This window comes from Primulina tabacum, chromosome 1 (genome assembly GCF_025594145.1).
Source record: "Primulina tabacum isolate GXHZ01 chromosome 1, ASM2559414v2, whole genome shotgun sequence".
In the NCBI taxonomy this organism is placed as follows: Eukaryota; Viridiplantae; Streptophyta; class Magnoliopsida; order Lamiales; family Gesneriaceae; genus Primulina; species Primulina tabacum.
Window position 1 is genome coordinate 52454984 of NC_134550.1, and position 26447 is coordinate 52481430.

At 33.7% G+C, this 26447-nt stretch overlaps 2 protein-coding genes across 2 annotated transcripts; both read left to right on the plus strand.

The window, feature by feature from the left end:
• Positions 1 to 3640: 3640 nt before the first annotated feature.
• On the plus strand, positions 3641 to 13122 carry LOC142548358 (putative fatty acyl-CoA reductase 4). The gene is made up of 10 exons (XM_075656659.1): positions 3641 to 3795; positions 4055 to 4158; positions 4378 to 4580; positions 4691 to 4791; positions 4904 to 5102; positions 5179 to 5340; positions 5489 to 5570; positions 6053 to 6337; positions 6663 to 6790; positions 13014 to 13122. Exons 1-8 carry the CDS (start codon positions 3717 to 3719, stop codon positions 6161 to 6163), a joined length of 1041 nt encoding a protein of 346 aa, XP_075512774.1. The 5' UTR covers positions 3641 to 3716; the 3' UTR covers positions 6164 to 6337; positions 6663 to 6790; positions 13014 to 13122.
• A 5855-nt stretch (positions 13123 to 18977) lies between these two features.
• LOC142548350 (putative oxidoreductase At1g06690, chloroplastic) lies at positions 18978 to 23691 on the plus strand. Its single transcript, XM_075656654.1, has 9 exons — positions 18978 to 19382; positions 21187 to 21271; positions 21434 to 21550; positions 21722 to 21786; positions 21866 to 21954; positions 22054 to 22133; positions 22528 to 22639; positions 23007 to 23126; positions 23222 to 23691. The coding sequence occupies exons 1-9, from the start codon at positions 19073 to 19075 to the stop codon at positions 23405 to 23407; spliced, it is 1164 nt and encodes a 387-aa protein (XP_075512769.1). The 5' UTR covers positions 18978 to 19072; the 3' UTR covers positions 23408 to 23691.
• The last annotated feature ends 2756 nt before the right edge of the window (positions 23692 to 26447 follow it).

A 26447-nucleotide genomic window follows, 5' to 3' on the forward strand; every position in this document is an offset into this window, starting at 1 on the left:
ATTTATTTCAGTTGTAAAGACTTTGTTTTGAGAAATTATGATTAATAAACTGGCTTTCGGTTATACTATGCTATAGGGCTGGTTGTTTTCAATTGTGTGATTGTTAAACGACGCCGGTGTCAAATCCCGAGTTTCGGGGCGTGACAGTTTGTCCCCAAGCTGGATCGGATTATGGGTGTGTGACGAAGGATGTGACATTGGGGGAGCTGTAAAAAAATGAGCACTATAGTTGTTTATAGTTTTACTGAATCAATCTGCTTGTTTTTGGCCTTGTGCATTTTCTGATATCGTAGCTTGGAAATCGAAAATTATACTTGTTAGATGAACCATGAGTGATAACATAATGTAAAAACTACTGTTTGATACGTTATATAAGATAATCGAACGATCTTCGATATGAAGGTCCGTGATGAAAAATTGATAGATATAGATATTTCAGTAGTTGTATGATGTTTGATTTGTGGGTTTTACGTCAATAAATTTCTTATAAAATACATAAGATACAACTTTTTTTTGTTTAACTTGTATAAAATAACAGTTTTGGTTGTATATTTTGGGTTAATAAATATAGTAGGTCTCTTGTGAGACAGTCTCACGAATCTTTATCTGTGAGACGGGTTAACCCTACCGATATTCACAATAAAAAATAATATTTTTAGCATAAAAAGTAAAAAAAATTTATGGATGACCCAAATAAGATATCTGTCTCATAAAATATGACTTGTGAGACTGTTTAAGACAAGTTTTTACCTAATAAACAATGTTTTTTTTTAAAAAAAAAAGGGGTTAATAAACAATGTTGTTACTTTGACTAAAATTACTCTTTAAGAAACAAGTCGCCTGTCCCGTACTATATTGGAAACAAACACCACTATCAAACATTAAATACCTATGTACCGGTAAACATCAAAGTACTGTTACATGTCGATTCAAAAGCACATGCTACATATTTTTAATATTTATTATAATAAAAAAACTGTATTATATCTATTAATTGTTAATATCATTAAAGTTAAAATTCTTATTGGTACGTTGGTGGAAATTTTATCTCTTTTTTCTATTTATTTTTTAATTTATATATCAAAATTGCAGTGTAGTTCATCAATATTTTTTATAATTACGTTTTGATCCTCATTTAAATATAAACTAAATAAATTATAAAAAATATTGTACATGTATATGTGTGTGAATCGATACACTTGTGTATATATATGTTTGGCAATTAGGTACCTAAATGCTTTTACACATTAAATACCTATGTACCTAAATATTGGACATTTATATTCTTGCATAGTTTTGAAAATGCGTTTTATTGAACAAAATACATATAAAAATACATATATATTTACAAATTAGAACAAAAATAATTATAAATATTTTCAATAAAACTTATTTATAATGTATATATTAGTTTATATATAAAAATTATTTATAATCTATATATTAGTTTATATATTTATAATCTATATATAAACTAATATATAGATTATAAATAAGTTTTATTGAAATAATTATATATATATACACACACACACACAAAATAATTTTACAAATTAGAACAAAAATAATTATAAATATTTTCAATAAAATTTATTTATAATTTATATATTAATTTAAATCCAACAATAATTAATATTAAAAAAATAACTTTATAAACACGCAATGTTTACGCATTATTAGTTATTATAAAATACGAGAGAGCGACATATCATATAAAATTTCTTTTCAATTTTGTCCCGAAAATCATAACTAAACAAATCATTTTAAAAATAAAATATATTATATATAAACAACATATAATATTTATATATATTATATTACACCATGCAATGCGTGTCTTGAGAGAAATAACTCGATTAAAAGAAAACCACTTAGACAAAAGCTATGATAAAATAAATTGATTAAAAGAATTCACGCATATTAAAATTTTGTTTTTTAGTAATTAATGAATATATATCAAACAAAAGAGTAATAGTACTGTAATTCTAATTTAATAATTTAATTTGATTGATATGAGATTTTTTTAAAAAAAGGGAAAAGACAGAGGATGTAGATCGAGAACTAATCACGTATTAAGAAATTGGCAGTCAACATTAAATCCACCGCGTAAACCTTACGTGCACTTAAATCATATACAGATGTTTATATTTGCATGTACAATATTATATATATTTGCTTCCAAACACGTATCTTATTCTGTTTACTTGGCTCTGATTTGATGGGGAGATACAAGTACAATATTAGGTCAAATTCAAAGTGTGATATCTTTTGTCCTACTTATTAAAAATTAAAAATTAGTTTATAATGAGTTACAATAAATTTTTTTATAGTAAATTGAGTTAATCATTTTCGTAAAATAATGACGAATACGAAATAGTTGATATAGGAGCTTATTGTGCAGTCACCCAGGCCCGAGTTTGCGTGACTGCACAATGAGCCCTTATAGCAACTACTTCGTACCGTACTAGCTTTACGAAAATGATTAACTCAAGTTGCTATAGAATTCCATTGTAGCTTATTATAAACTTTTTTTAATTTTTTTTTAAAATTTTTACCATGTGAGACAAGATGTATCATAATCAGCACTCCTTCAGAACGTAAGGTCCTCATCGCAGCATAACCCCTCGATCCACCAGTGTCGAGAATCTAAAGGTGGCTCCAACAGGTTCAAGAGGTGACTTCCGTCATATACCATTTTGCCCTGCAGGTTCAAGAGGTGGCTCCCATGCACGTTGCACGTTGCCACTAATAGCACTTATTTCCTGGTGTTTATTGCTCGTGACCGGTTCTAATATCATTCTCACGCCTCGAGCCCGAGCATCTGTCTGCGTGACTGCAAAATAGACCCCTACAGCAATTATATATAATAATTATATATTAGACTATTTATTTGAGAGAATCGAATTTTTTTTAATAAAACAAATATAATTTAGACGAAAAGAATAGATTTGCATACACGTGTTGTAGATGTTAACTTTAGTTTAATAATATAGTTCTCATCCCAGTTAATGATGGTAATCCTGTCAAAGTCCAAATTAATCTGATGCAATAAATGCCAGTTGGACAAAACATGTGGGATCACATGGCAAGGGACAAAAGTATGCATCAAATAAGTAGATAATATTAATTTTTATGAGTAATGTAAGCTTTATTTACTATTAATTCGAGTATTATATGTAAAATAATATTGGTTTTAGTAATATATATGATATAGTTGGGTAATAAATTTATCAAAATAGATTTTTATTAAATAAATAAAAACCTGTATATCCTTGTCCATTTATTTTAAATTATCACAATTTGTTACTCCACTGGTTATATATAGAGGTGGAAACTTTCATGTTTTGTCCGGTAAATTGTAGGTTTCTTTTTTAACTTTTGGTCTTCTACTGGTTCACTAATTTATATTTTTTTCGTTTTTAATCTTTTTTCATAGAAATATTAATGTTACACTGGATACTGATGATATGTCGTATAAAATTATAAATCATGTGGCAACAGATATTGCTGACGTGCTTGATGTTACGTCAGTACTCTGCTGAAAAATGATTGAAAAATGCAAGTTAGTGAACCAAGACCATAAATTTATATAATAAAAAAGAAAAAAAAACATGTGTGTGTGTTTTGCACATGAGAGCTCTATAAATATCCTTAGAAAAGCAGTGACTTTCTCAATTTTTTTCCCACTCTTGCTGAAGTTTCATTATATTGGTGCGATGGAGTTGGGCAGCATTCTTCAGTTCTTGGAGAACAGTTGTATTCTTGTCACCGGTGCCACTGGCTTTCTTGCTAAGAGTACTACTTTCTTAACTATCTTCTCGCATCACCCTTTATTAATTATATACAACAAAATTTGAAATTTTAGTATAAATTTTTGGCCATCCTATGTCTGTATTTGATTTTGTTCTTAAATTTGCATGATTTTCACGTATACTTGAGGATATTTACTTAATCACTTGAATTTAGAGCACTGAATTAAGAAGTAAACACATAAAATTACACATTTCTAGCTACGTTAATGTGCTTAATTGGTTCATATATATATTATTTGAAGTTTTCATTGAGAAGATACTTCGAGTTCAGCCAAATGTAAAGAAGTTTTATGTTCTTTTGAGGGCTCAAGATACAAACTCTGCCATGCTCCGTTTCAATCATGAGGTACGCAATTAACGGCCGATACATTTTATACACAAGAAAATAACATACAGTTTTCAATTCTTCCTTGTTTCAGCAGTAACATATTGTTCCATAGAACTGAGATCCAAAATATAGAAGAAAGTAGCGTTTCCACCACTCTATCATCCATTGCGGAAAATTCCCCACTGCTGCCTGTCATTGATTTCGGTCTACGACCACTGTTTTCATAATTTTGTGCAGGTTATATCGAAAGATTTGTTCAGGGTTCTGAAAGGAAATTATGGGGAAAATTTCAATTCTTTTTTGTCGCAAAAAGTTAGAGTGGTGGCAGGAGATATTACTTTCGAAAATTTGGGTGTGAAAGATTCAAATTTACTTGAAGAGATGTGGAAAGAAATCGATATTGTTGTTAACTCAGCTGCCACTACTAACTTTGATGAAAGGTAAGAGATATCTTTTATTATTATTATTAAACAATATTTTAGTACATTGATTGCACGAAAAGAAATGTTAATTCTTTTTATTAACTAATTTATACAACATTTGCATGCAGATATGACGCTTCGTTTAAAATAAATACGCTTGGTGCATTGCATGTCTTGAATTTCTCCAAGAAATGTGCCAAATTAAAGGTGCTCCTTCACGTATCAACAGGTTGGTATAATCCCATTCAAACAATCATATATATATATACATATATATATATATATATAACAACTCATATTAACAATTTTCGTAAACACCTCGCCTTTTGTTTGATCAACAGCATATGTACACGGCAATGGTGTTGGACTCATACCAGAGAGAGCATTTCGTAAGGGAGATACCCTTGATGGAGCTAAGATCTCGTATTTAGACATTAACACGGAGACGAAGATAGCGAAGGAAAGGTTGAGAGAACTTCAAACACAGAATGCAACAGAAAAAGAAATTACAAGGGCTATGAAGGATTTAGGCACTGAAAGGTTGTAACCAATATTTCTTATATGTATTTATAAAGGTTTTGATGAATATAAACTTTGGGATAGTTGAATTAATCAGAGCAATGCTACATGGATGGCCAAACACGTACGTGTTCACGAAGGCAATGGGGGAGATGGTTTTGGAGAATTTCAAGGGAGAGGCCAATCTTATTATACTACGTCCCACTATAATAACTAGCACTATTACAGAGCCTTTCTCTGGTTGGATTGAAGGTTTCAGGTAGTGATTTATATGAGGTTGCGTTCGGATCGATGGATTTGAACGTTGAAATTGCTTCATCATTCGTCCAACACAATCTAAGCTTTTATTTTTATGATTAGTTTACAAATAATTCGAAATTTTTTAATTGTTAATTGGGTGATAACAGAACTTTGGACAGCATCTTTGTTGCCTACGGAAAAGGGAAATTGAAAATTTTCGTAGGTGATCCCGAGTCAACAGTAGACATTGTAAGTTGGTCTACCTGTATATCTGACGTGTTATTTTTCTAATTTTGAACATTATATCTGAAAATTCGAAAGTAACTTTTTTTGTTAACAGAAGTACTAATTTATTAATTGTACATATAAACGGGAAATTTTCCAAAATATCATCTAATTGATCTATTTTATTGTTTTTATTCTTCAATTGTTCAAAATTAGGTCATGGTCATGTGACTTATGTTTTAAAACATTTTTATCCTCATAGCTCTAGCATAACATTGAAAATGTCAGCAATGGTCAATGTCATATTACCAATTTCTATATTATGTCAACCATGTCCGACATTAAGTTTGAATCAGATTGATCTGTTCACAAGAACTACATGAGTTTACAAAGTTTTGACTGATTTTATGATGAATTAAGTTCTAATGTTAATTTTTTTGCATTTAAGATTTTGATAGTTCGATTTCATGGGAACTGAAACACGCAAAATTTTGAAAATTGAACAGATACCAGGAGACATGGTGGTAAATTGTATGGTTGCAACAATAGCAGTAGCAGCCGCATCACGTCCAAATAGTGATGAATCAAGATTATCCATATATCATATTGGTTCTTAGAACTGTAATCCTCTAAAATTTGCAGACATAAAGTGGCTAATGTATCGGTTTTTTATTGAGAATCCATTGTTGGATGGCAGAGGAAAACCTATAAAAGTAGGCCAACCTACGACATTAAATACCATGGCAAGCTTTCACAGATACATTGCAACTCATTACTTGCCGTTTGTCAAGGTAATTTCACGATTTCACCAACAGTGACATCATGTGTCCCAAAAATGAGATATATCTGGAGTTTGAAATCTTGTAAACCCCATACACGATATATATAAAAAAAATTCATGATTTTGTCTTTTGAATATTACCAGTTGTTTTCGATTTTTTTTATTGTTTACCCATATATGCGAAATGAACAAACATAAACACTCCTATGTCTTGCAATTATTGATCAACACATGATAGCTAGATGGCATTATACACTAATGGATCTTATCTGTGAATACTTATAATTTATTCAATTTATTTTGTATGTTATTTATTTATATATTTGATCTTGCAGGGATTGCAATTTGTGAATATGATATGTTGCAACCACTTTGAAAGTGCATACACCAGTGCCAAACGACGAATCAGTCATGTTATGCGTCTGGCAGAGCTCTACAAACCTTACATATTCTTCCAAGGAATGTAGGTTTTCTTGAACCCTTGATTATTCTTTTTACTTGTGCACGCACACACACATATATAATTTAGATATGTTGTCAACCAACCGTGCTCACTGCTGAGATGACACTCATTTATGTTAGCTTTAAACCCAGAGAACGTACATCCAAAAGAAAGAAACAAAAAGGATTCACTGTTAGACTAAATGACAAAGAAGAATACTATTCGTGGTTGTTGAAGTCTACCTACTTACAGTACTTTTATACTAAGGAAAACTAAACAGAAAGCATAAAAATCAGGAAACCAATATGCGTGTATCTCGCACGTTGAAAACAGAAAGATAACAAGAAAGAGAGAAAAATAGTATGGGTTGTTTCCGCCTTTCACTCGATCGGGATTTGGATTTTCACATCTTGATCTTATTTGGATTATCTGCTCACATTACTCCCCCTAATCCTGACTTGGCTCCAAATCACGGACTCCGAGTAGCTGACGCATGGAAGCTAACTTCACTCCTGACAGTGCTTTGGTCAATGAATCAGCCCGTTGTTCTCTAGTGTTGACAAACTCTACCACAATCTGCCCCTTCTCAACACATTCTCTGATAAAATGAAACCTTGTATCTATGTGCTTACTATGACCATGAAATACTGGGTTCTTCATGAGAGCTATGGCAGATTTGTTATCAACAAATAAAGTTACTGGCTTTGGCTCTATATCGGTTAACTCACAAGCAAGACTCCTTAACCACAGAGCTTGGCAGGCCGCATCTGTTGCTGCCATGAACTCAACTTCACAAGATGAAAGTGTCACCGTCTTCTGCTTCTGTGAGTTCCAGGACACTTAGTTTTCATTAAAGTAGAAAGCCATTCCACTGGTGCTTTTTCTCCCATCGCGATCACCAGCTAAGTCACTATCCGAATAGCCGAATATACCAAATTTCTGGGGTCCCTTCACATAAGTAAGTCCAAAATGGATTGTGCCTCTCAAATACCTGAGAATTTGCTTAACCACCTTGTGATGCATTATTGTAGGCATGTCCATGTATCTACTTGCCATTCCTACTGCGTATGAGATGTCTGGTCGTGTGTGTAATAAGTATCTGAGACAACCAATGATACGTCTAAATTCTGTGGCATCAACTGGAGTTCCTTCCAAGTCTTTGTGCAGCTGCGTCTTGGGCTCCATCGGATAGTTCGAGGCATTGCAATCTGCCATCTTGAACTGGGACAAGATTTTCTTAGCATAGGCTGATTGTTTAAGTAATGTTCGACCTTTTTGTTGTTCCACCTCAAAACCTAAGTAATAGGAGAGAAGACTCAAGTCACTCATTTCAAATTCTGTCATCATTTGCTGCTTGAACTTGTTGATTTCTTCGACGCTTCTTCCTGTTACAATTATATCATCAACATACACTCCAACAATCACCCTTGCTTCTCCTTTACTTCTTATGTACACTACCTGTTCTTGAGTACATTTCCTGAAGCCTAGCTCTTTTAGGCTCTTATCCAATCGAATGTTCCAAGCTCGTGAAGCTTGGCGTAATCCATAGAGGGCCTTTGACAGCCTATACACCTTATGCTTCTGGTTTTGTACTTCAAACCCCTCTGGTTGGGTAACATATACTTCTTCTTCTAACTCACCATTAAGAAACGCAAAATTCACATCTAGATGGTGTACCTCCCAACTTTGATTTGCAGCAAGTGCAAGAATGACTCGGATAGAGTCAAGTCTAGCTACAGGTGCAAATACCTCTTCGAAATCGATGCCTTGCTTTTGTACATAACCTTTAGCCACCAACCTTGCTTTGTGCTTAACGACCTGCCCATCTGAATCTTTCTTTAGTTTGAATATCCACTTTAGGCCGATGGGTTTGTGGCCTGATGGGAGCTCAGTTAGGGTCCAGGTGTTATTTTTTTCAATGGATTTCAACTCTTCCTTCATTGCTTCGTACCAGTAGGTTTTGATTACAGCTTCTTGGTAACAGGTTGGTTCCTCAGACACCACCATCATCACCTCACTCTCTTCTTCATCGATAGCAACCACTTCCTCAGTATTGGCATAAATATTATCGATTGACCAAAAACGGATAGGTCTTTCTTGGGACTCAGGGTTGATTGTCACCTGGGGCGAAGTAGCCTCATGAGTATTTGACGGAAGTATAGGTGAACATAACATTTCTTCCGCTGGTGGTGTGACATCTTCAGCGTCTGCATCATCAATCGATTCATCAGAATAGAATGCATCCAACATGATGAACTCCGACGACGGCCCTTCATTACTAACTCCTGCATTCCATGACCATTTGAGATTTTCTTGAAAGATGACATCTCTACTTACTTGCAACTTGCTATGGCTTGGGTCAAATAGACGGTGAGCTTTGCAACCTTCCTCTACACCCAAATATACCATGGGCGAGCTTCTGTCGTCAAGTTTCTTGAGATGTGCGAGGTGAGGCTTTCTTCCCACCCACGCTTCAAATGGTGTGCGCTCTCCCAGTGCCTTAGTTGGGAGACGACTTTCCCCAGAATTTTGCAGGTACATGCATGCTTTTGAGTAGAGATCTTGCCATGGCCATCACTGTGCGGTTACGGCGTTCTACAACACCATTCTGTTGCGGTGTGTAGGGAGCTGTGAGGTGCCTGTCAATCCCTTCGTCTTCACAGAAACGGGTGAACTCAATGGATAGGAACTCGCCACCGCGATCCGTCCGGAGTGTTTTGATCTTGTACTCAGTCTTGTTCTCTGTCAAAGACTTGAACTTCTTGAATGTCATGAAAGCATCGTTTTTTGCTGCCAGTACATACACCCACATCCACCTAGTGAAATCATCAACAATTAAAAGAAAATACTTATTACCACCGAGTGTACATGGTGAGATTGGCCCACAAATATCAGCATGAAGGAGTTCCAGTGGCTTCTCTGCTCTGTATTTTGTCTGGTACGGGAACGTCAACCTTGGATGCTTGGCTATCACACACCCCTCACATAACTTGTTTGGCTGGGTTAGCAATGGCACACCAACTGTCATTTTCTTCTCCCCCAAGAGCTTCAAGTCATAGAAGTTGACATGGCCGAGTCTCGCATGCCATAACCATGCTGGGTCATCTAGGCTTGTTAGGATACAAATCTGCTTGAATGTCTTTATGTGAGAACCTGAAATTCCAGCAGTAGCTAGCAAATTTCAGCAGAAGCTAACAATTCCAACAGCAACTTAGATTTCTGAAGATGGTATTTTCCAGCAGACAAAATCCAGCAGCAGAAGAGTTCAGTAGCGAGATTCCAGCAGATAGCTACTGGTTCTGCTCAGAACTTGTAACTGAAGTATTTAACATGGAATAAAGGCTATTAATGGCATATTATGGTCATTAATTGGAAGGCTAACAGTCAGAATTTGGCCTGTAAATAGCACTCTCAATCTCTGAAATTGATGTTACCAAAATCTTGAGTTATCACTTGAAATTAGAGCTAAGAGAGTGCATTTTTTCGAAGCTGTAAAATCCAGTAGCGAGGCAAACAGATTTCCAGACTTCAACTGAAATTCTTTAAGCAAATTACAGTAAGCGGGCTTATATATAAATATCTTGATATCCGTTTGATAAATTCTGTTTTAAAGCTCAGTTTCTGTATGTTTGATTTCTGATATATGATTTTGAAGCACTGAAACTACCTAGTGAACTAATGGTAGGAATATATATTCTGAACATTCTGAATTCTGATTCTGATTCTGGCCTCACCCCTTAAAGAAGAGAACATATAGGGGACTGATATCAGTTTAGCCATGAAATTCACTAACGTGCTCAGTGCTTACTAATTCTGATTTCTGTTCTGAAACATGTGATTTCTGAATTCTGATTTCTGTTCTGAAATAAGAGTTCTATATGTTATTGTGTTACTGTTTCTGTAAAAATGGGATTTCAAAACTGAGAGTTATTCCTGCCCCTGCTTACTGAGTGACAACCGTATCACTCACCCACCAAACTCATCTCAGATAAGAATACTGAAGAAATGTCAGAAGAAGAGGAGCATAATCAATTTTGGGGCTGGTGATGAAGATCGTTGTTCTCAGTTCTGATTTATGTCTTATTTTTCGCTGCATCTATTCAGACATTGTATTTCTTGTTTTACATTTCCGCTATAAAACATTATTAATCGAGTTGTATCAGACATTGAATATTCAGTATTATAAATAAAAGATTGGTTTCTGAATTTTGTACTTTTGAGGCTTGTTGTTTTCGAATATAAATTTGAGAGCAACGTCGGTGTCAACCAACCCTCGTCTTGGGGCGTGACACTTTAATTGTATCTTGTACAAGCGATTTTGTGTTCGCTTCACCAATATCAAGAGCTTCCCACTCCTGTCAAACACCTTCATGGTATCTCCTCTCATGTGTACCTCGTTCCCGTCTTCTGTCATTTGTCCAAGACTTACAATATTACTACAAAGTTTGGGAATGTAGTATACCTCTTGGAGAACTTTCTGATCGCCGTTCTTGCAATCAAACATAAACGTCCCTTTTCCCATGATTTGGATAGTTGATCCATCGCCGAACTTCACCCTCCCGGTGACAGCTTCATCCAATTCTTGGAACTTCTCGCGATGCCCAGTCATGTGATTGCTTGCACCATTGTCAAGGTACCAGATGTCTTCATTTTCTCCATTCTTGTCACCACGGTACATCTCCGGTAATAGCCTCTCTTCGCTGAGTAGTATAGCATCTTGCTGTTCATGCCTAGTGTGCGTCACGGCCATCAAAAGTGTTGGTTCTTCATCGGTGGCACGAGTGAGATAAGCTTCATCGTCACGACGCTTGCTGTGGCATTCAGATGCATAATGTCCCATTTTCTCACAATTGAAACACTTTATGTGACTCTTGTCACGAGTACCACGGCTGGTGCTGCTATTACCTCTTGTATTGTCTTTGCGCAGCCCACCACGACCTCGACCACGCCCTCGTCCACGCCATTTGCCACGATCAGGGCCACTGGACCCACGCCCCTTTCCTCCTAACGAGGTGTCACTATTAATCCCCTTCTGTCGTGCTTGCCATTCGACATGAGTGAATAAAAGTTGACCCTCGGTACCGTTGATGTTGCCATGTAATCGCATTGTTCGTTCCTCATATGCTTTTAATCGCCCTATAGCTTCTTCAAATGGCATGGTCTCGAGGTCGTAGAACTGTTCGATCCCGGCGACGATGGGAAAGAATTTCTCAGGGACGGAGTCGAGAAGCTTCTTGACCAGAGATGAGTCTTCAAGTGTATCACCAAGGGTGGAAAACTTGTTGTTTATTGCACTGAGTTTTGCGGCGAATTCATCAATTGTCTCGGTCTCCTTCATCCGAAGAGCATCAAATTCGCTCTTTAGTGTCTGTACACGCGCCTTCTTGACTCGATCACCACCCAGGTACCTCGTCTTGAGGCTATCCCAAGTATCCTTTGTTGTCTTCTTCTTTTCGATCTGGAGAAGGATGTCTTCTGGAACGCACTGCAAGATGTATGCTCGTGCTGCCTTATCCTTTTTTCCATCCACTCGTGCTCCTTCAGTCGGCTCCACCGCCTCCCAAACTCCTTGGGCATCAAGAATCGCCTCTGTCTTTACCGCACATGTTGCATAATTGTGGGGGGTCAGCATTGGATAGTGAAACGACACTCCGCTGTTCTCTTTTGCTGTATTCTGGTGGATAATCTACATTTTAGTGAAGTTGTGAATACTTAGACGTTTTACACTGGACACTCTGATACCAAATGTTAGCTTTAAACCCAGAGAACGTACGTCCAAAAGAAAGAAACAAAAATGATTCACTGTTGGACTGAATGACAAAGAAGAATACTATTCGTGGTTGTTGAAGTCTACCTACTTACAGTACTTTTATACTAAGGAAAACTAAACAGAAAACATAAAAATCAGGAAACCAATATGCGTGTATCTTGCACGTTGAAAAAGAAAGATAACAAGAAAGAGAGAAAAATAGTATGGGTTGTTTCCGCCTTTCACTCGATCGGGATTTGGATTTTCACATCTTGATCTTATCTGGATTATCCGCTCACAATTTATAGGACGTGATGAAACATATAAAAAAAAATATACATCTACTAGGTAAATGACACCTTAATGTTGACCACATTAGTGGACAACATATCAAATATATATATATATATATATATATATATATATATATATAGACACCCACACACACTCTTCCAAGTATATATAATGGGTTTTATATGATGTTTTATTTTTCAGATTCGATGACGTTAACACTAAAAATTTGCGAAAGACGATAAAAACCTCGCAAACGAGTATGAACTCGTTGAATTTTGATCCAAAGAATGTTCAATGGGATGAGTACTTTTTGAAAACGCATTTTGTTGGAGTTACGAAGTATGCAATGAAGTGATCTACCTCCTGGCTTGAGGCTCGAAGCTGTCATATCCTCGATTGCTCTTTCTTTCTTTTATGAAATTGAATATGCTCTTTCAATTTGTATAACCCGCAAGTTTTTAAAATTTGAGATTTTATTCTTGTAGTTGAAGTTGTATTGGGTTTATCCAAGATCTTTTATTTAAGATTATCAAAGATTGTGTGGGATAATTAAATCTTTGCGTACAAATATACATGAAATTCGAAATTTGATGATAAGCCTATATTTTGAGTTTTGAGATAAATAAATAGGTCAAGATCTGAGAAATTAAATAAGGAGATATTAGAATAAACATGTGTATTTCGAAAATTATGAGATATAATTTCGAAATTTGGGAATAAAATACAAGATCTGTTATGATTTCAAAAATTGTGAGATATAATTTCGAAATTTGGGAATAAACTTGTGTTTCGAGATGTACTCGATGATATCATACTTCTTGTTAGTCCACTTCTTTGCTCATATTTGTAAGATTTGGCTTTTTGTCTGGACCAAATTGTTTTTGGTTTTCAAGAACTTCTTCCACTTTTAACATAAAGATGAGTTCTAAAACGTTTTTTTTTTTTTTTTTGCCTTTGTGATTTATTTCCAATAATTGTTGGAAGATCATTTTCCTTACAACACAAAAGAGTATGTTTGTTAATACCCCTTAAACATTTGTAATTCTTTTATAATGCTGTCAGATAACACCATTCTACCAATTTTTCTTTGAGAAAAGAGGCTATTCATGCCAAAGTATCTGGATTACCATAGACATATTCTTTTATTAGCATTTCTCTCCAGGGACTTGGCATTTTGGCGAAGAAAAGTTGCATTGCTATATCTTCTTTGATCCCTGAATTCCATCTATATTTATTAAATAACATAATGTATTCATCCACTAAATATGTAATGTATTCATCCATCGATATAGGGTTTTCATAGACAAAGAGTACTATAAATAGAGCTTCATTCTCTTATTCTTAATATCGTATTCTCGAATTCTTCTTTCATATCAATACATTCTTATTTTTAGTATATTGTTTTATAATATTTGTGAGGTTGTGAGATGTTTTGTTATCTTGTATTAAGAGAGTGTGTAGATTTTCCACATAAATCTTGATGTCTAATTTTATTAATTAGTTTCATATTTATATCTTAATTTACCACATCTGTGACCAAACAAAATAAATACGAAATAATTTCTATAAAGGCCTATTGTGTAATCGTTAAGACGCGAGTTTTAGTCCGAGGCGTGACATACTGTTCAACTCTGTGCAGACAGCAACATTAGTGCTTGGATTGCAACTGTTCATATAACATAATTTGCAATTTAAATAGGACACATTTATTCGATATTCTCATCCACAAACTGCCCAAATGTTGTTATCTTGTATGTTTGCATTTTATTATTATTTGGTTTCCGGGCGGGTCGATGACCATTTTGAACGACTAGCTTAAAACATTTTGATATTGTTTGAGTTGCGCCTTATATATATATATATATCGAAATTTAAAATATAAACAACATACATATAATCAAAATAAAACGTAATTACGTATATATATTTAAAAAAAATTACAGACAAAATAAGATCTAACAATACTAAACAATATTTTTAATAAATTTCAAAATCTAAATATCATATTTATAACTAAAAATAAAATTTTATAAATTTTAAATATAAGAAATAATTAAATTATAAAATAATTCTTAAAAAAATAGTAAACTCACTAGTTATTGATCTGTTTGATCGTTAAAATAGTTTTTAAGTATGGTCCGGCAAGACCAGTGACGGTTTCCCAATCGAACTGGCCGATCCGTTTCGGTTTTGAAAATATGGATCGTATATTATCACGTTAACACTCATGATTAAAAAAATAGTTAAAATTGTCAAAAAAAAATTGAAAAATACATGAATAAAACTGAAACTCGACAATATAAGAGATTGAAATAATATTAAAAAAAATAGATATAGAACCAAAAATCCAATTTTTCCAATTATTTTTAATATCATTTTAAGTAAATAATATATATGTGTGTAAACACACATCCGGGGCGAATGTATCTTTTACAATATAGAAAATAAAAACAGTTTTAATTATTTTTATTCAATTTATTAGCTGAATTTTATGAGACAAATTTGGGATTTTTTATATTCAATAAATTTTAGTTCGATGATGTTATGATATTTTTTGAAAAATCATTTTAGTATTTGTTTACTTCTTTTACGTTGAAGTTTATCATTATTTTACATGAGATGATATTACGGCTTCAAAAGAATATTATTTTTTATTATCAAAACATATATCATGTAAGATAATAAATTGAGATTGATAGATTTATTTAAGCTTTGGACTCCACTGTCTTTCATGATTCAAGTACAAAATGTTTTAGTGTCATGGTGTTGTAATATGACGATCCCTGGACCTTTTACTTGATGGCTACTATTGGATCGGAATTCAAACGTACAACATTTACAAGGCTAGGCAAGTGGATGCAGTCCATATAGAGATTGAATTGGGTGAATACAGTGTCTTACTTGGCCCATTTTCAGGTCCAAGCGTGTTGTTGTCCAGTAGACCAAGTTCGGGTAGTAATCCAAATGGAACTCTCTAATATTAGTTTCCTATTTTTCTTTAGGTAAATCAAACGCGTAGTTAAAGTTGTACAAATTTTGGGTACACAGACTAGAATTTCAATGTTCTAGTAAAAGAATATGACTTTATATTTCTCAAAACATAAAAATATATATTTATATAAGAGGAAAAATCATTTTTAAAGAAAAAATTATAGGAGTCTTGTTTTTAAATCCTCAAAAGCATAGTTAAAAGTGTGTTCAGTATATGTCAATCAAAACTTTTGTGCAGTCTTTAATTTACATAAAAATGTTTATGCACTTCGTGAGCCCACAATTATTTTTCGAATGTGTATAAAACATTGAAAATTTGAAACATATATATCATATTGCATAACAAATCGTTTTAGATCTGATATAAAAAATAAAATTTTGAGTACACAATTGGAACAACAAATATGTATTTTCTACACTTGTTTTTTTTCTCTTAAATATCATATATTAGTATCCGTTCTGAAAGAGTTTATACTGAAATATCATATATTAGTATTACATTTTTAATGTTTTGTTCCAATTTTCATCTTAAAAAACGTGTGTCGTTAATACCAAAAATTTTATACATGTTTGAGTACAAAAAAATCATATATTAATGTCATATATGAAATATTTAATACTCAAATATTATATATTAATAGCAGTTTTCAAATTTTTTAACCGAATTTTCATCCGAAAAATATGTGTCATTAATGTCAAAATTTGTTATACATGTTTGAATATTTGAAATCATATATTAGTGCTAGATCTAAAATATTTAGTTATGAAATATCATATATTGTTCTAGATGTTCAATGTTTTGTATCAAAATTTCATCCGAAAAAACACATGTAGGCCGAGGAAATTTAGAACATCTTTTGTAGTCGTAAGAAACTTCATAGAATCGGTCTGATAAAGACTAAACATATATATAATTATTAAGATTGAGATTTATCGATCATTGCTCAAAAATCAAAAATCATTTTAAATGTTCACGGGTTTTTTTTATTATTAATTTAAAAATAAAAAAATATTTCAAAATAATTTAAAATAAAATTATTTTGTAAAATTATTTTAATCCGTGCTTCGTAAGCACGGATTAGAGTGATGTGGAGCATCCATGCTTACTCGTGTCCACGTTGAGAATCCGTGCTTTATAAGCACAAATGCTCACTCCACTATAATATATTATATTATTATAATATATTTGACATTCTTCATTTCGGAAGTTACCTACATTTCTTGATTATTACAATAAATTATATGAATATCTTTAAAATGCTTTCTCTTTTGCATATGTTTTAGCTTTATGAGACAATCTTCCATACTTAATTTTATTTTAATGCAAGTTTTGCACTAAAATAGTTGAATTTTTGTACCAAATTCAACGTCCAACTTCAATCCATTTATTTCAAATCTTACGCAAAAAAATTATTCTCAAAATATTCTTTTTATTTTACATATATTAATAGTTATATTTATGTTAAAATTAATATTTTCAATTGTTATATCGTATTTTTACAAATTGTATTATTACATTAAAATTTTAATTTATATTTTACTATTATATTACTTATAAATAATAAAATCAAATCATTAATTGAATATTTTCAATTAATATAAATAAAATTATTTAAAAATCTATTTATAAATTTATTTTATTAAATATTTTTATTTTTATTATTAAATATCTAATTATTAAAATAGTAAAATAAATATTATATTACTATTTAAACAATATTTATAATCTTAATACAAATATTTATAATAAATAAAAACAAAAAAATTTAAAAAATAAATATGAGTGGCGAAGAGGAAATAAGATTGCGCTATTTTGGCAAAATAGCACACCTCCATTAGAGAACATCTCCTTATTTTGATGCAGGGTTCTGTAATAATTCTTGAAACTTGATCGCATTACGTTGTTAAATAATACAAATATTTATAATAAATAAAAACAATCCAGATTTTTTCCCTTAATATTGGTGTATTGGAGAAAGACTACTATTTTTATTCTCCTTAATTTTCTCCATTCAATCCTCTCATATATCTAATTTTTCAATCATAATTTTTTAATACAAAATATTTAATAATTATAATATATTGTTAAACATTTTCCCATTTATTTTCTCTCCGAAATAATATTATAATATATTTATAATATTATAAATATATTATAAATATTATAAATATATTATAATATTATTTCGGAGAAAATAAATGGGAAAATGTTTAACAACATAATGCGATCAAGTTTCAAGAATTTTAAATCATCTCCAACCCTGCATCAAAATAACGAAATGTTCATGGAGATGTGCTATTTTGCCAAAATAGCGCAATCCTATATCATCTTCGTCACTCATATTTATTTTTTTGTTTTTATTTATTATAAATATTTGTATTAAAGATTATAAATATTATTTAAATAATAATTTAATATTTATTTTATTATTTTAATAATTAAATATTTAATAATAAAAATAAAAATATTTAATCAAATAAATTTATAAATATATTTTTAAATAATTTTATTTATATTAATTAAAAATATTCAATTAATGATTTGATTTAATTATTTATAAATAATATAATAATAAAATATAAATTAAAATTTAAATGTAATAATACAATTTGTAAAAATACAATATAACAATTGAAAATATTAATTTTAACATAAAATATAAATATAAAATATAATGATTAATATATTTAAAATAAAAAGATATTCTGAGAATATTTTTTTTGCTTAAGATTTGAAATAAATAGATTAAAGTTGGACGTTGAATTTGGTACAAAAATTCAACTATTTCAGCGTAAAACTTGAATTAAAATAAAATTAATGATGAAAGATTGTCTTATAAAGTTAAAACAGAGGCAAAGAGAAAGCATTTTAAATATATTCATATAATTTATTGTAATAATAAAAAATGTGGGTAACATTTGAAATGAAAAATGTCAAATATATTATAATAATATAATATAATATATTATAGTGAAGTGAGGTGGTCCACGTATAGCATCCGTGCTTACCAAGCACGGATAATGTTCCGTTTCACTCTAATCCGTGCTTCGTAAGCACGGATCAAAGTAATTTTATAAAATTATTTTATTTTAAATTATTTTTGAAATATTTTTTATTTTTAAATTAATAAAAAAAAACCCATGTTCACACGAGATATTTGAAGGAAAATTTTAAAAAATAAAAAAGAATCTGTGCCTTATCCTTGAGCCCTCGTTAACCAACCCAACCGTCATAATAAGTGGCAAAAGCTCAGACACATTCACCACAAATGGCAGCTGCAGCCATGTCAGTCCATCAAGCCATGTCAAATTTCCATGCTTCTAAACCTTGCGTCGGTTATGGCCGGTCGAAGGGAGTGCGCCACGGATTGTTGCGTTGCTGCCAGGCTGCTGTTGAGGTGGCGGAGAAGAAGAGAACGGTGGTGAAGAATGGCAACGATTCTCTCGAGATATGCAGAGTGCTCAATGGTATGTGGCAGACCAGCGGCGGATGGGGTAGAATCGACCGAGACGACGCCGTCGAGGCTATGCTTAGCTATGCTGACGCCGGTCTCTCCACCTTTGACATGGCTGACCACTGTATGACATTTTACTTCTCTTGTTTCGTGGTGAATTTGATTTTTATTTTTCCCCATTTCATCTTACTCGACGACCGAAGCTCTATGTGCAACTTGTCCGAGTCCATGTGTTGGTGGGTTCAACAATCTCAATGAGGGGCGAACAGAATGGGAATATCTAGTGTACTTTTGTTCGTCCGATTGAATATGTTGCCATTTTTTTTTAACAATTCAAACATTGAATTGAATCTGGTTTAACCCCTCTACTCTAGTCAGAGATATCTTGTCTTAAATGGCATTTGAGGAGCCAAGATTTTGGGATTTATGTGAAACCGAAGTTTATTGATTGAATAATTTAGGAGTTTAGTCTTATTGTCATGAATATGTAATATGTAAAAATATATGGAAAAATTAAACAACTGGGGGGCGGGAACGGCGAGGGACCCCCTGCGATCGCTGATTATTTCCCTATTCAAGTATCATATCTCACACGCATCTCAATTTCTGCAAACTCTGGAAGCCATATGCTACTACTAAATAGCAGATTGAGATAGCATTTCAAACATGAGATATGGGGTGCTTTCGAATTTATCTAGATAAGTTCTAGGTTCATCAGGCCACGGATGAGTGAGGGTCAGCGGGATGATCCATCTTTGAATGCAAAACTTTGAATTTCATTTATATTTTTGGAAATATAAGATGTTGTACAAAATACATTGTTCTCACTCAATAAAAATTGTTAGACTCGCCTTTGTTAAGCAAGGGTATTTGATGATACCAAAATTTTACTTTGGGTTCGGTCTGATGAGCGGTGCTCTTGGGTTTGGTTTGGTACTGAAGGGTCTGCACAGACAAAAATAGGGTTAGGGGGCCAGAGATGTTTCCGGCGAGACTCATCCGATACTTAACTCAGTGTTTTGATTATGAATGCAAAGAGCAAAGTGCGATATATTAGTGTTGAGCGAGAGAGAGAGTGTGAATGTTGTAAAACCGTGACCAATACCTGGTATTTATAGAAGCAGGAGAGGCTAGTTACTTTGTTGGAGTAAAATTCTTCCTAGTTAGAATCCTACCTGCTGAGATAGTAAACGTCATATGGTATGACTCCCTAACCAATGGTGGCTTGGACTCTTAATGGCGGCTAGGACTCTCGCCTTATATCGATGAGATTCGATCGGACCCCATATTTATCGGGGTTTTTATCTACTGACGAAGATGTCTTCATATTCCCTAACTTCCCCGGGCTCATATTTCTGAGCCACACTAATTGGCTTGGACACTTAGGAATGGTTCGTGTGTTCAGCCTTGTCAGAATTTTCACGGGCTTGGCCCCTTTGATATGTTCTTGAGCTCGACCTTTTTCTGAAGAGGCTATGGGCTCGGACATTTCAAACCCCTGGTTAATAATGAGACCTCGTCCTTTAACGGTCTAGGCCAATTTCGGAGATGGGCTTGGATCCGTCCAAATGTGGTAATTTTAGGGACATCAGTTTTGAATCAAGAAAACTCGGTTGCATCTGCAAGGTCATTTCTTTGCTTTCTAACGAGCACACATCGAAATGCTGGTGCTTGGCTTCTTACTTTTGTTCTGGCCGATGCATCTAAACCAATCAATCAAGTAACATTTTGCATCTTTCAAGGAGTCTCTTTCATGCCACAGAAAGCTCAGATACTGCATTGTTTACTAACTACTATACCATATTTGCAGCATGATTGGTTAAGAAATTAGGAATGCACGTATCTTGATACAAGATAGTTGCAATAGCCATAGCCACATTTCTATGTGAGAGAGAATGATAGACTTATCCTCTCTTGTTTTTCCATAGATGGACCTGCAGAAGATCTTTATGGTATTTTTATCAATAGAGTACGAAGAGAGCGCTCTCCAGAATATTTGGAAAAGGTTAGAGGGTAAGTGTAATGCTGCAATATTTTGGTATTTTTATGATTTCTCTGCAGCTGTATGAGTATCAAATTAAATGAGATCCTCCTTAAAAATATGTGCAGAAGAATATTGTTTATGAATTCAGACCATTATCGTAACTCAATTTGTTTCCTTTTCCTGCTATGTAGTCTGACTAAATGGGTGCCTCCACCTGTCAAGATGACTAGTAGCTATGTTCGCCAAAGTGTAGATGTTTCACGTAAGAGAATGGATGTTGCCTCTTTGGATATGCTTCAGTTTCACTGGTGATTGGGTTATACTCTTCTTCTCTCACTGAACTTGCCAAATTATCATCATGAAAATTGACACTCATTGTTGCTTATTTCTAAACCGTCTCTATCTTATAATTGAAGGACATCCAGATCAATTAAAGCTTATTTCCTTTGTAACTTTTTTCTTTTATTTTCTTCAACTAGGTGGGACTATTCTAATCCTGGCTACCTTGATGCTCTAAAACATCTGACAGATTTAAAAGACGAAGGTTTGTATATTCTCACGCGTCTCCCAATTTAGTATTTCAATTGACTGTAGAGTGGATTATTTAAGCAATTGGCGTGCAGGTAAGATTAAGACTGTTGCTCTGACTAACTTTGACACGGAGAGGCTGCAAAAGATCCTGGAGAATGGGATTCCAGTCGTTAGCAATCAGGTGGGAGAATTTTCTTTGTTGTTTTAAAATTTATTATCGTTTTGTGTTTCTGTGTGTGTGTGTCTCCAATCCATTGTACTTTATACTTTATTTTTACAGGTACAACACTCAATTGTGGACATGCGTCCTCAGCAGAAGATGGCTGAGCTTTGTAAGCTTACAGGAGTAAAACTTATAACGTCTCTCTCTCTCTCTCTCTATATATATATATATATATGCATTATTCTTATATCTCTAAATTTCCTTGCTTGATGTAGTTCATTTGTAAAATGTTTAATTCCGTCCTTTTCTTTCTCCCAGTTTTTTCCATGTGGCATAGAACTTGATCCAGGGAAGCCGGCATGAATTTTCTAACATAAAAGTAGGAATAAGATTTGTGTGTGTCAATTTGTCCATTTTTACTTTCACTACCGGCTGTTTCTGCATTTTATCGAAGTTACCAAGTCAATAAAAATGAGGAAGTAAATACTTAAAACTGCTGTTAAATATTTTTGCTGTTATAGTTAAAGATGTTTGAGCTTAGTGTAGCTAATATCTTCGAAATTTTCATGCCTTGTGGTGCTTTATTTACAGGTATGGAACAGTGATGGGTGGACTACTGTCTGAAAAGTTTCTTGACACCAATTTGACCATTCCTTTTTCCGGCCCTCCATTAAATACTCCTTCGCTGCAGAAGTACAAAAGGGTATGTCACTTTATAGCTGATTCAAGTTATTTGGAATTTGTGTTCTTGTCACGGGGAAGTATTCATGAAATGCCCTTGCTATTTTACCACTCATTGTTTGGTGGTATGTAAAGAGAAATGAAATATGTTGGTCATAGTCAATGGATTATGAGAAAACAGATTAGATGTTCCACAAAATTTAAATCAAAGGTCAAATGTTTTTCTCAAGTGGTAATTTTTTACTCCAATCGCTCTCTTTAAATCCCTATAAAGACTGTATAGATACCGACTGTTTCAAAGTACCGGAGATTGGGAGGCTATTTTTCATTTATTTGCGCCAAATTTATATTTGATGGTGTGTTAACACTTTTGTGCCTAAAACCCATAGATGGTTGATTCTTGGGGAGGATGGAGCCTTTTCCAGGTTCTGCTTCAGACCCTGAAAAATATAGCTTCAAAACATGGAGTTTCTATCCCAACTGTTGCTGTGAAATACATCCTCGATCAGGTCAAAAGCCATAACATCCAAACCCTTTTGCCTGCACTCTTTTCATTACTGTTCTTACTGTATTTCAATCGCTATACTACTTGTATCAATTGCAGCCAGCAGTGGGGGGATCAATGGTTGGTGTGAGACTTGGTCTCTCAGAACACATCAAAGACTGCAACTCTATCTTTTCCCTCGTTCTTGATGAAGATGATGTGAACAGCATTCTTGAAGTTTCGAAAAAAGGCAAAGATCTGATGAAAATAATCGGCGACTGTGGGGATGAATATAGACGGGTGTAAGATGGGTCGCCGGTTTGGCTCTGTCACTCAGAAATACTCATATTTAGTATCTGATACATTCTTGAAGTTCTTATTCTAGATAGGGCAGAAAATTTCACAAGGGATGAACGCCAAATTGTTGTGTTGTATGTAGTTATATGTGTAGAAAGAGAGGTGTACATTAATGTTGGAGCTGATAAAGCCACTCAAGGAACCCAAATTATGGTCATGTATTGTACACAATCATAGCAAAATGGCTCTTTTTATCCCCCAAGTATACATGATACTAAACAGTATGCTTTAAACTGTTTCGGTGGCAAGTATTCCTTCTCGTTTTTAAGGCTTCAATCCCATTTCTGCATCTCACCTATTCATGATCTGCTATGGAACATCCACGCAATGAATATTTCTTTGTAGTTTGTGCATTTATCCCATTGTGAAGACATGTTTTTCCCGATCACTTCGATACTTCGTAGGTTCAACGAGCCAAGAAATAGGTCATTAACCAACCATGTTATGTTAGCTTGTATCTTCAATATTAAACATTAGCCATCTTGCTGAAAGAAGAAGAAGAAGAAAGTTAGTCATCTATGGCGTATAAATCTTGGCACGAGCTTCTCACTCTTTTTTCACAAGTTTCGGTGGCTGCACAAAATGTGATGAATTCACAATTCTAATAATTTCATTCCTAATAAATAATAAATATCCCGAAGAAAAACCCGAGCATCGTGGGATATAAGGCTCTGCAAATAGGTTACTTTCGCTTCTGTTAATTTCACATTCTTCCCCTAGTTTTCCATTTTTTTTTTCTTTAGCCAGTTTTCTCTTGTACGGGTTTCTTCAGTGTTGATTTTAATACCCTGACGTGGTTTTGTATTATTAGTCTTCTTGGGAGGATCAGGAGACACGTAAAGTGTATAGTTGCGTTGATCTTTATTTTGTTTGTCAGGTAATTTGCTGTAGTGATAATTTCGATCTTGTTTGATTTGGAATATTTATTTTACTTAGTTGTTTGATGTTCGAATCTTTGACTCTAGGATGGTTCAACATTTAAGGCAAAATATAGGTTCCGGCCATATTTTTTTTCGGCCACTAAGGTTAGTAATGTATGAGTGGAGTATCAAAAAATTGGATTTAATGGTCTGTTTCCCACGCTTGAACGTGTTACGTTGTGTGATTATAGGATAAGATGGAAATGGACGTAAGAGGCTTATTTGAAAAGGCACTATGAAGGTCAAATTGCAGACGTTAAAATTGTGGAGAAAGAAGATCGTGATCTGGTGAGGCAATACATGGAAACAACAAAAGGACACATAACTAAGTGTATATTCCTGCATCCTGAGGTAATGATAATCAGCACACGCATTTTGATGTTTGGTTGTGGGGATGTACAAAGCTCTTGCATTTTAATTTGCAATCTCTATATCATAGCAACTTGGTAAGTGAGATAACAAAATTATTATGTTTTGACCAATGTATACGTATTGAATATGCACAAACATGTCATGGATGGTAAAGTTGTTTTTGAAACCCAAGAAATATCTTAAAGGAAACTAGATTTAGAAAGGGAAAAAAACTGTTTCTTCTCACATGCATTTTATGATCGACCAATAATTTTGTTCGATCTTCTCAAAAGTTGTTCGAAGCAAGTACTGCTAGACTGCAGTGTTCTGTGATTAAACATTAATGATGTAAATGACATTATGAATAGAAGCATAAACCAATATACCCAATTAAGCTACATTTGAAATTACACATGATGATAACGATCACATTAGCCCAGAAAGAGGCACCATGGCAAGTAGCATGAAAAAATGGGTTCAATGTTCACCAAAAGAACCATATTTTCTTGGTCGTTAAATCTTGAACTGACTCATCCTTCTTTCTGTTCTCCAAGCCAAACTTCAGGGCTTCCAATCTCCTCCTACAATATGATGCACACATTCAAATAATGTCATGGAATTTCTAGAATGAGAATGAACTACTGTTTTTCCTTTTCTTTTAGTAGAGTAGATGTAGAGGACTCTTATATAAGTTGGCACATTCTCTATGCTACCACCTATGACACTTTAAAACATGAATCATTTGGTACTACTTTGTATCGGTAAGGCGACCATGCAAGCTCCACCTTTGTCGAAATCCTTCAATGCCTTCAACCCCACTTGCCAAAATCAAGCGCCTAAACAACCAAATATTTTTAAAAAGAGTCGTAATCAGTTTTACAATGTAGCAAAACATTGTAATCGATAATTTTGAATCTTCCTCACATTCCAAGGACGGTCAGGGAAATGTAATTACAGTCATCAAATATTCCATTTATTTGAACACATCAGAGTGCGCCTGGAAGCAAGAAATATCAAATGGACATCATTGATATTTGATCATTCCACAAGCTTCATGAAACACATCATATAAAAATAGAAAAACAAACAAGGACTTTAATCAGGGGCACAAGACACGCATTTCTTAAAAAACCACCAGACGTTAGTAAGCTGAAAATTATATGGATGACTTCCAATGATTCAAATCGCCATCCAGAGCTGTAGACAATCCATGCTAGCTCACCATGTTTTCGTGGTTGAGTGACCATACCTCTCCAACAACGTGGCTTCTGATTCCAACTGATTACATCTCTCCTTTGCTTGTTCTACAGGCATAGACATCCCTAGTTTTTGTTCACTATCCTCAAGCCGCTGTCTTAATTCCTTATCCCGCATAAAAGAAAACCGAAAACAAAAAACTGGGGAAGTTAACTACACAAATAGTAACAAGCAAAGGAGAAACATATGATGCACGGTTGAAGCAGACCCTCCTCTCTGCACATTGCTGATAGAACACAATCTCATCCTGACAGAACGGCTCGACATCATTGATGTGTAGACCTATTAACCATAAGAAACAAAACCAGACAAACGTTTAAGACCCGAACATATACCCCCCTCGCAATCCCCCCTTGTCCTCCAAACATAAAAGGTTAAAAAAGTTAATGTTCAAGAGAAGAATATTTTACATAGAGACAGATTCCGCAAAAGCCCATCACACAAATCAACACCTTCCAGAA

What these genes read in the sequence shown, in the direction of transcription:
- LOC142548358 (XM_075656659.1), top strand. Translation starts at nt 3,717, where the DNA reads ATGGAGTTGGGCAGCATTCTTCAGTTCTTGGAGAACAGTTGTATTCTT. An exon ending in TGCTCCGTTTCAATCATGAG is followed by an intron (nt 4,159 to 4,377) that starts GTACGCAATTAA and finishes AATTTTGTGCAG; the next exon opens with GTTATATCGAAAGATTTGTT. An exon ending in CCGAGTCAACAGTAGACATT is followed by an intron (nt 5,571 to 6,052) that starts GTAAGTTGGTCT and finishes AAAATTGAACAG; the next exon opens with ATACCAGGAGACATGGTGGT.
- LOC142548350 (XM_075656654.1), top strand. Translation starts at nt 19,073, where the DNA reads ATGGCAGCTGCAGCCATGTCAGTCCATCAAGCCATGTCAAATTTCCAT. An exon ending in CTTTGACATGGCTGACCACT is followed by an intron (nt 19,383 to 21,186) that starts GTATGACATTTT and finishes GTTTTTCCATAG; the next exon opens with ATGGACCTGCAGAAGATCTT. An exon ending in GACAGATTTAAAAGACGAAG is followed by an intron (nt 21,787 to 21,865) that starts GTTTGTATATTC and finishes ATTGGCGTGCAG; the next exon opens with GTAAGATTAAGACTGTTGCT.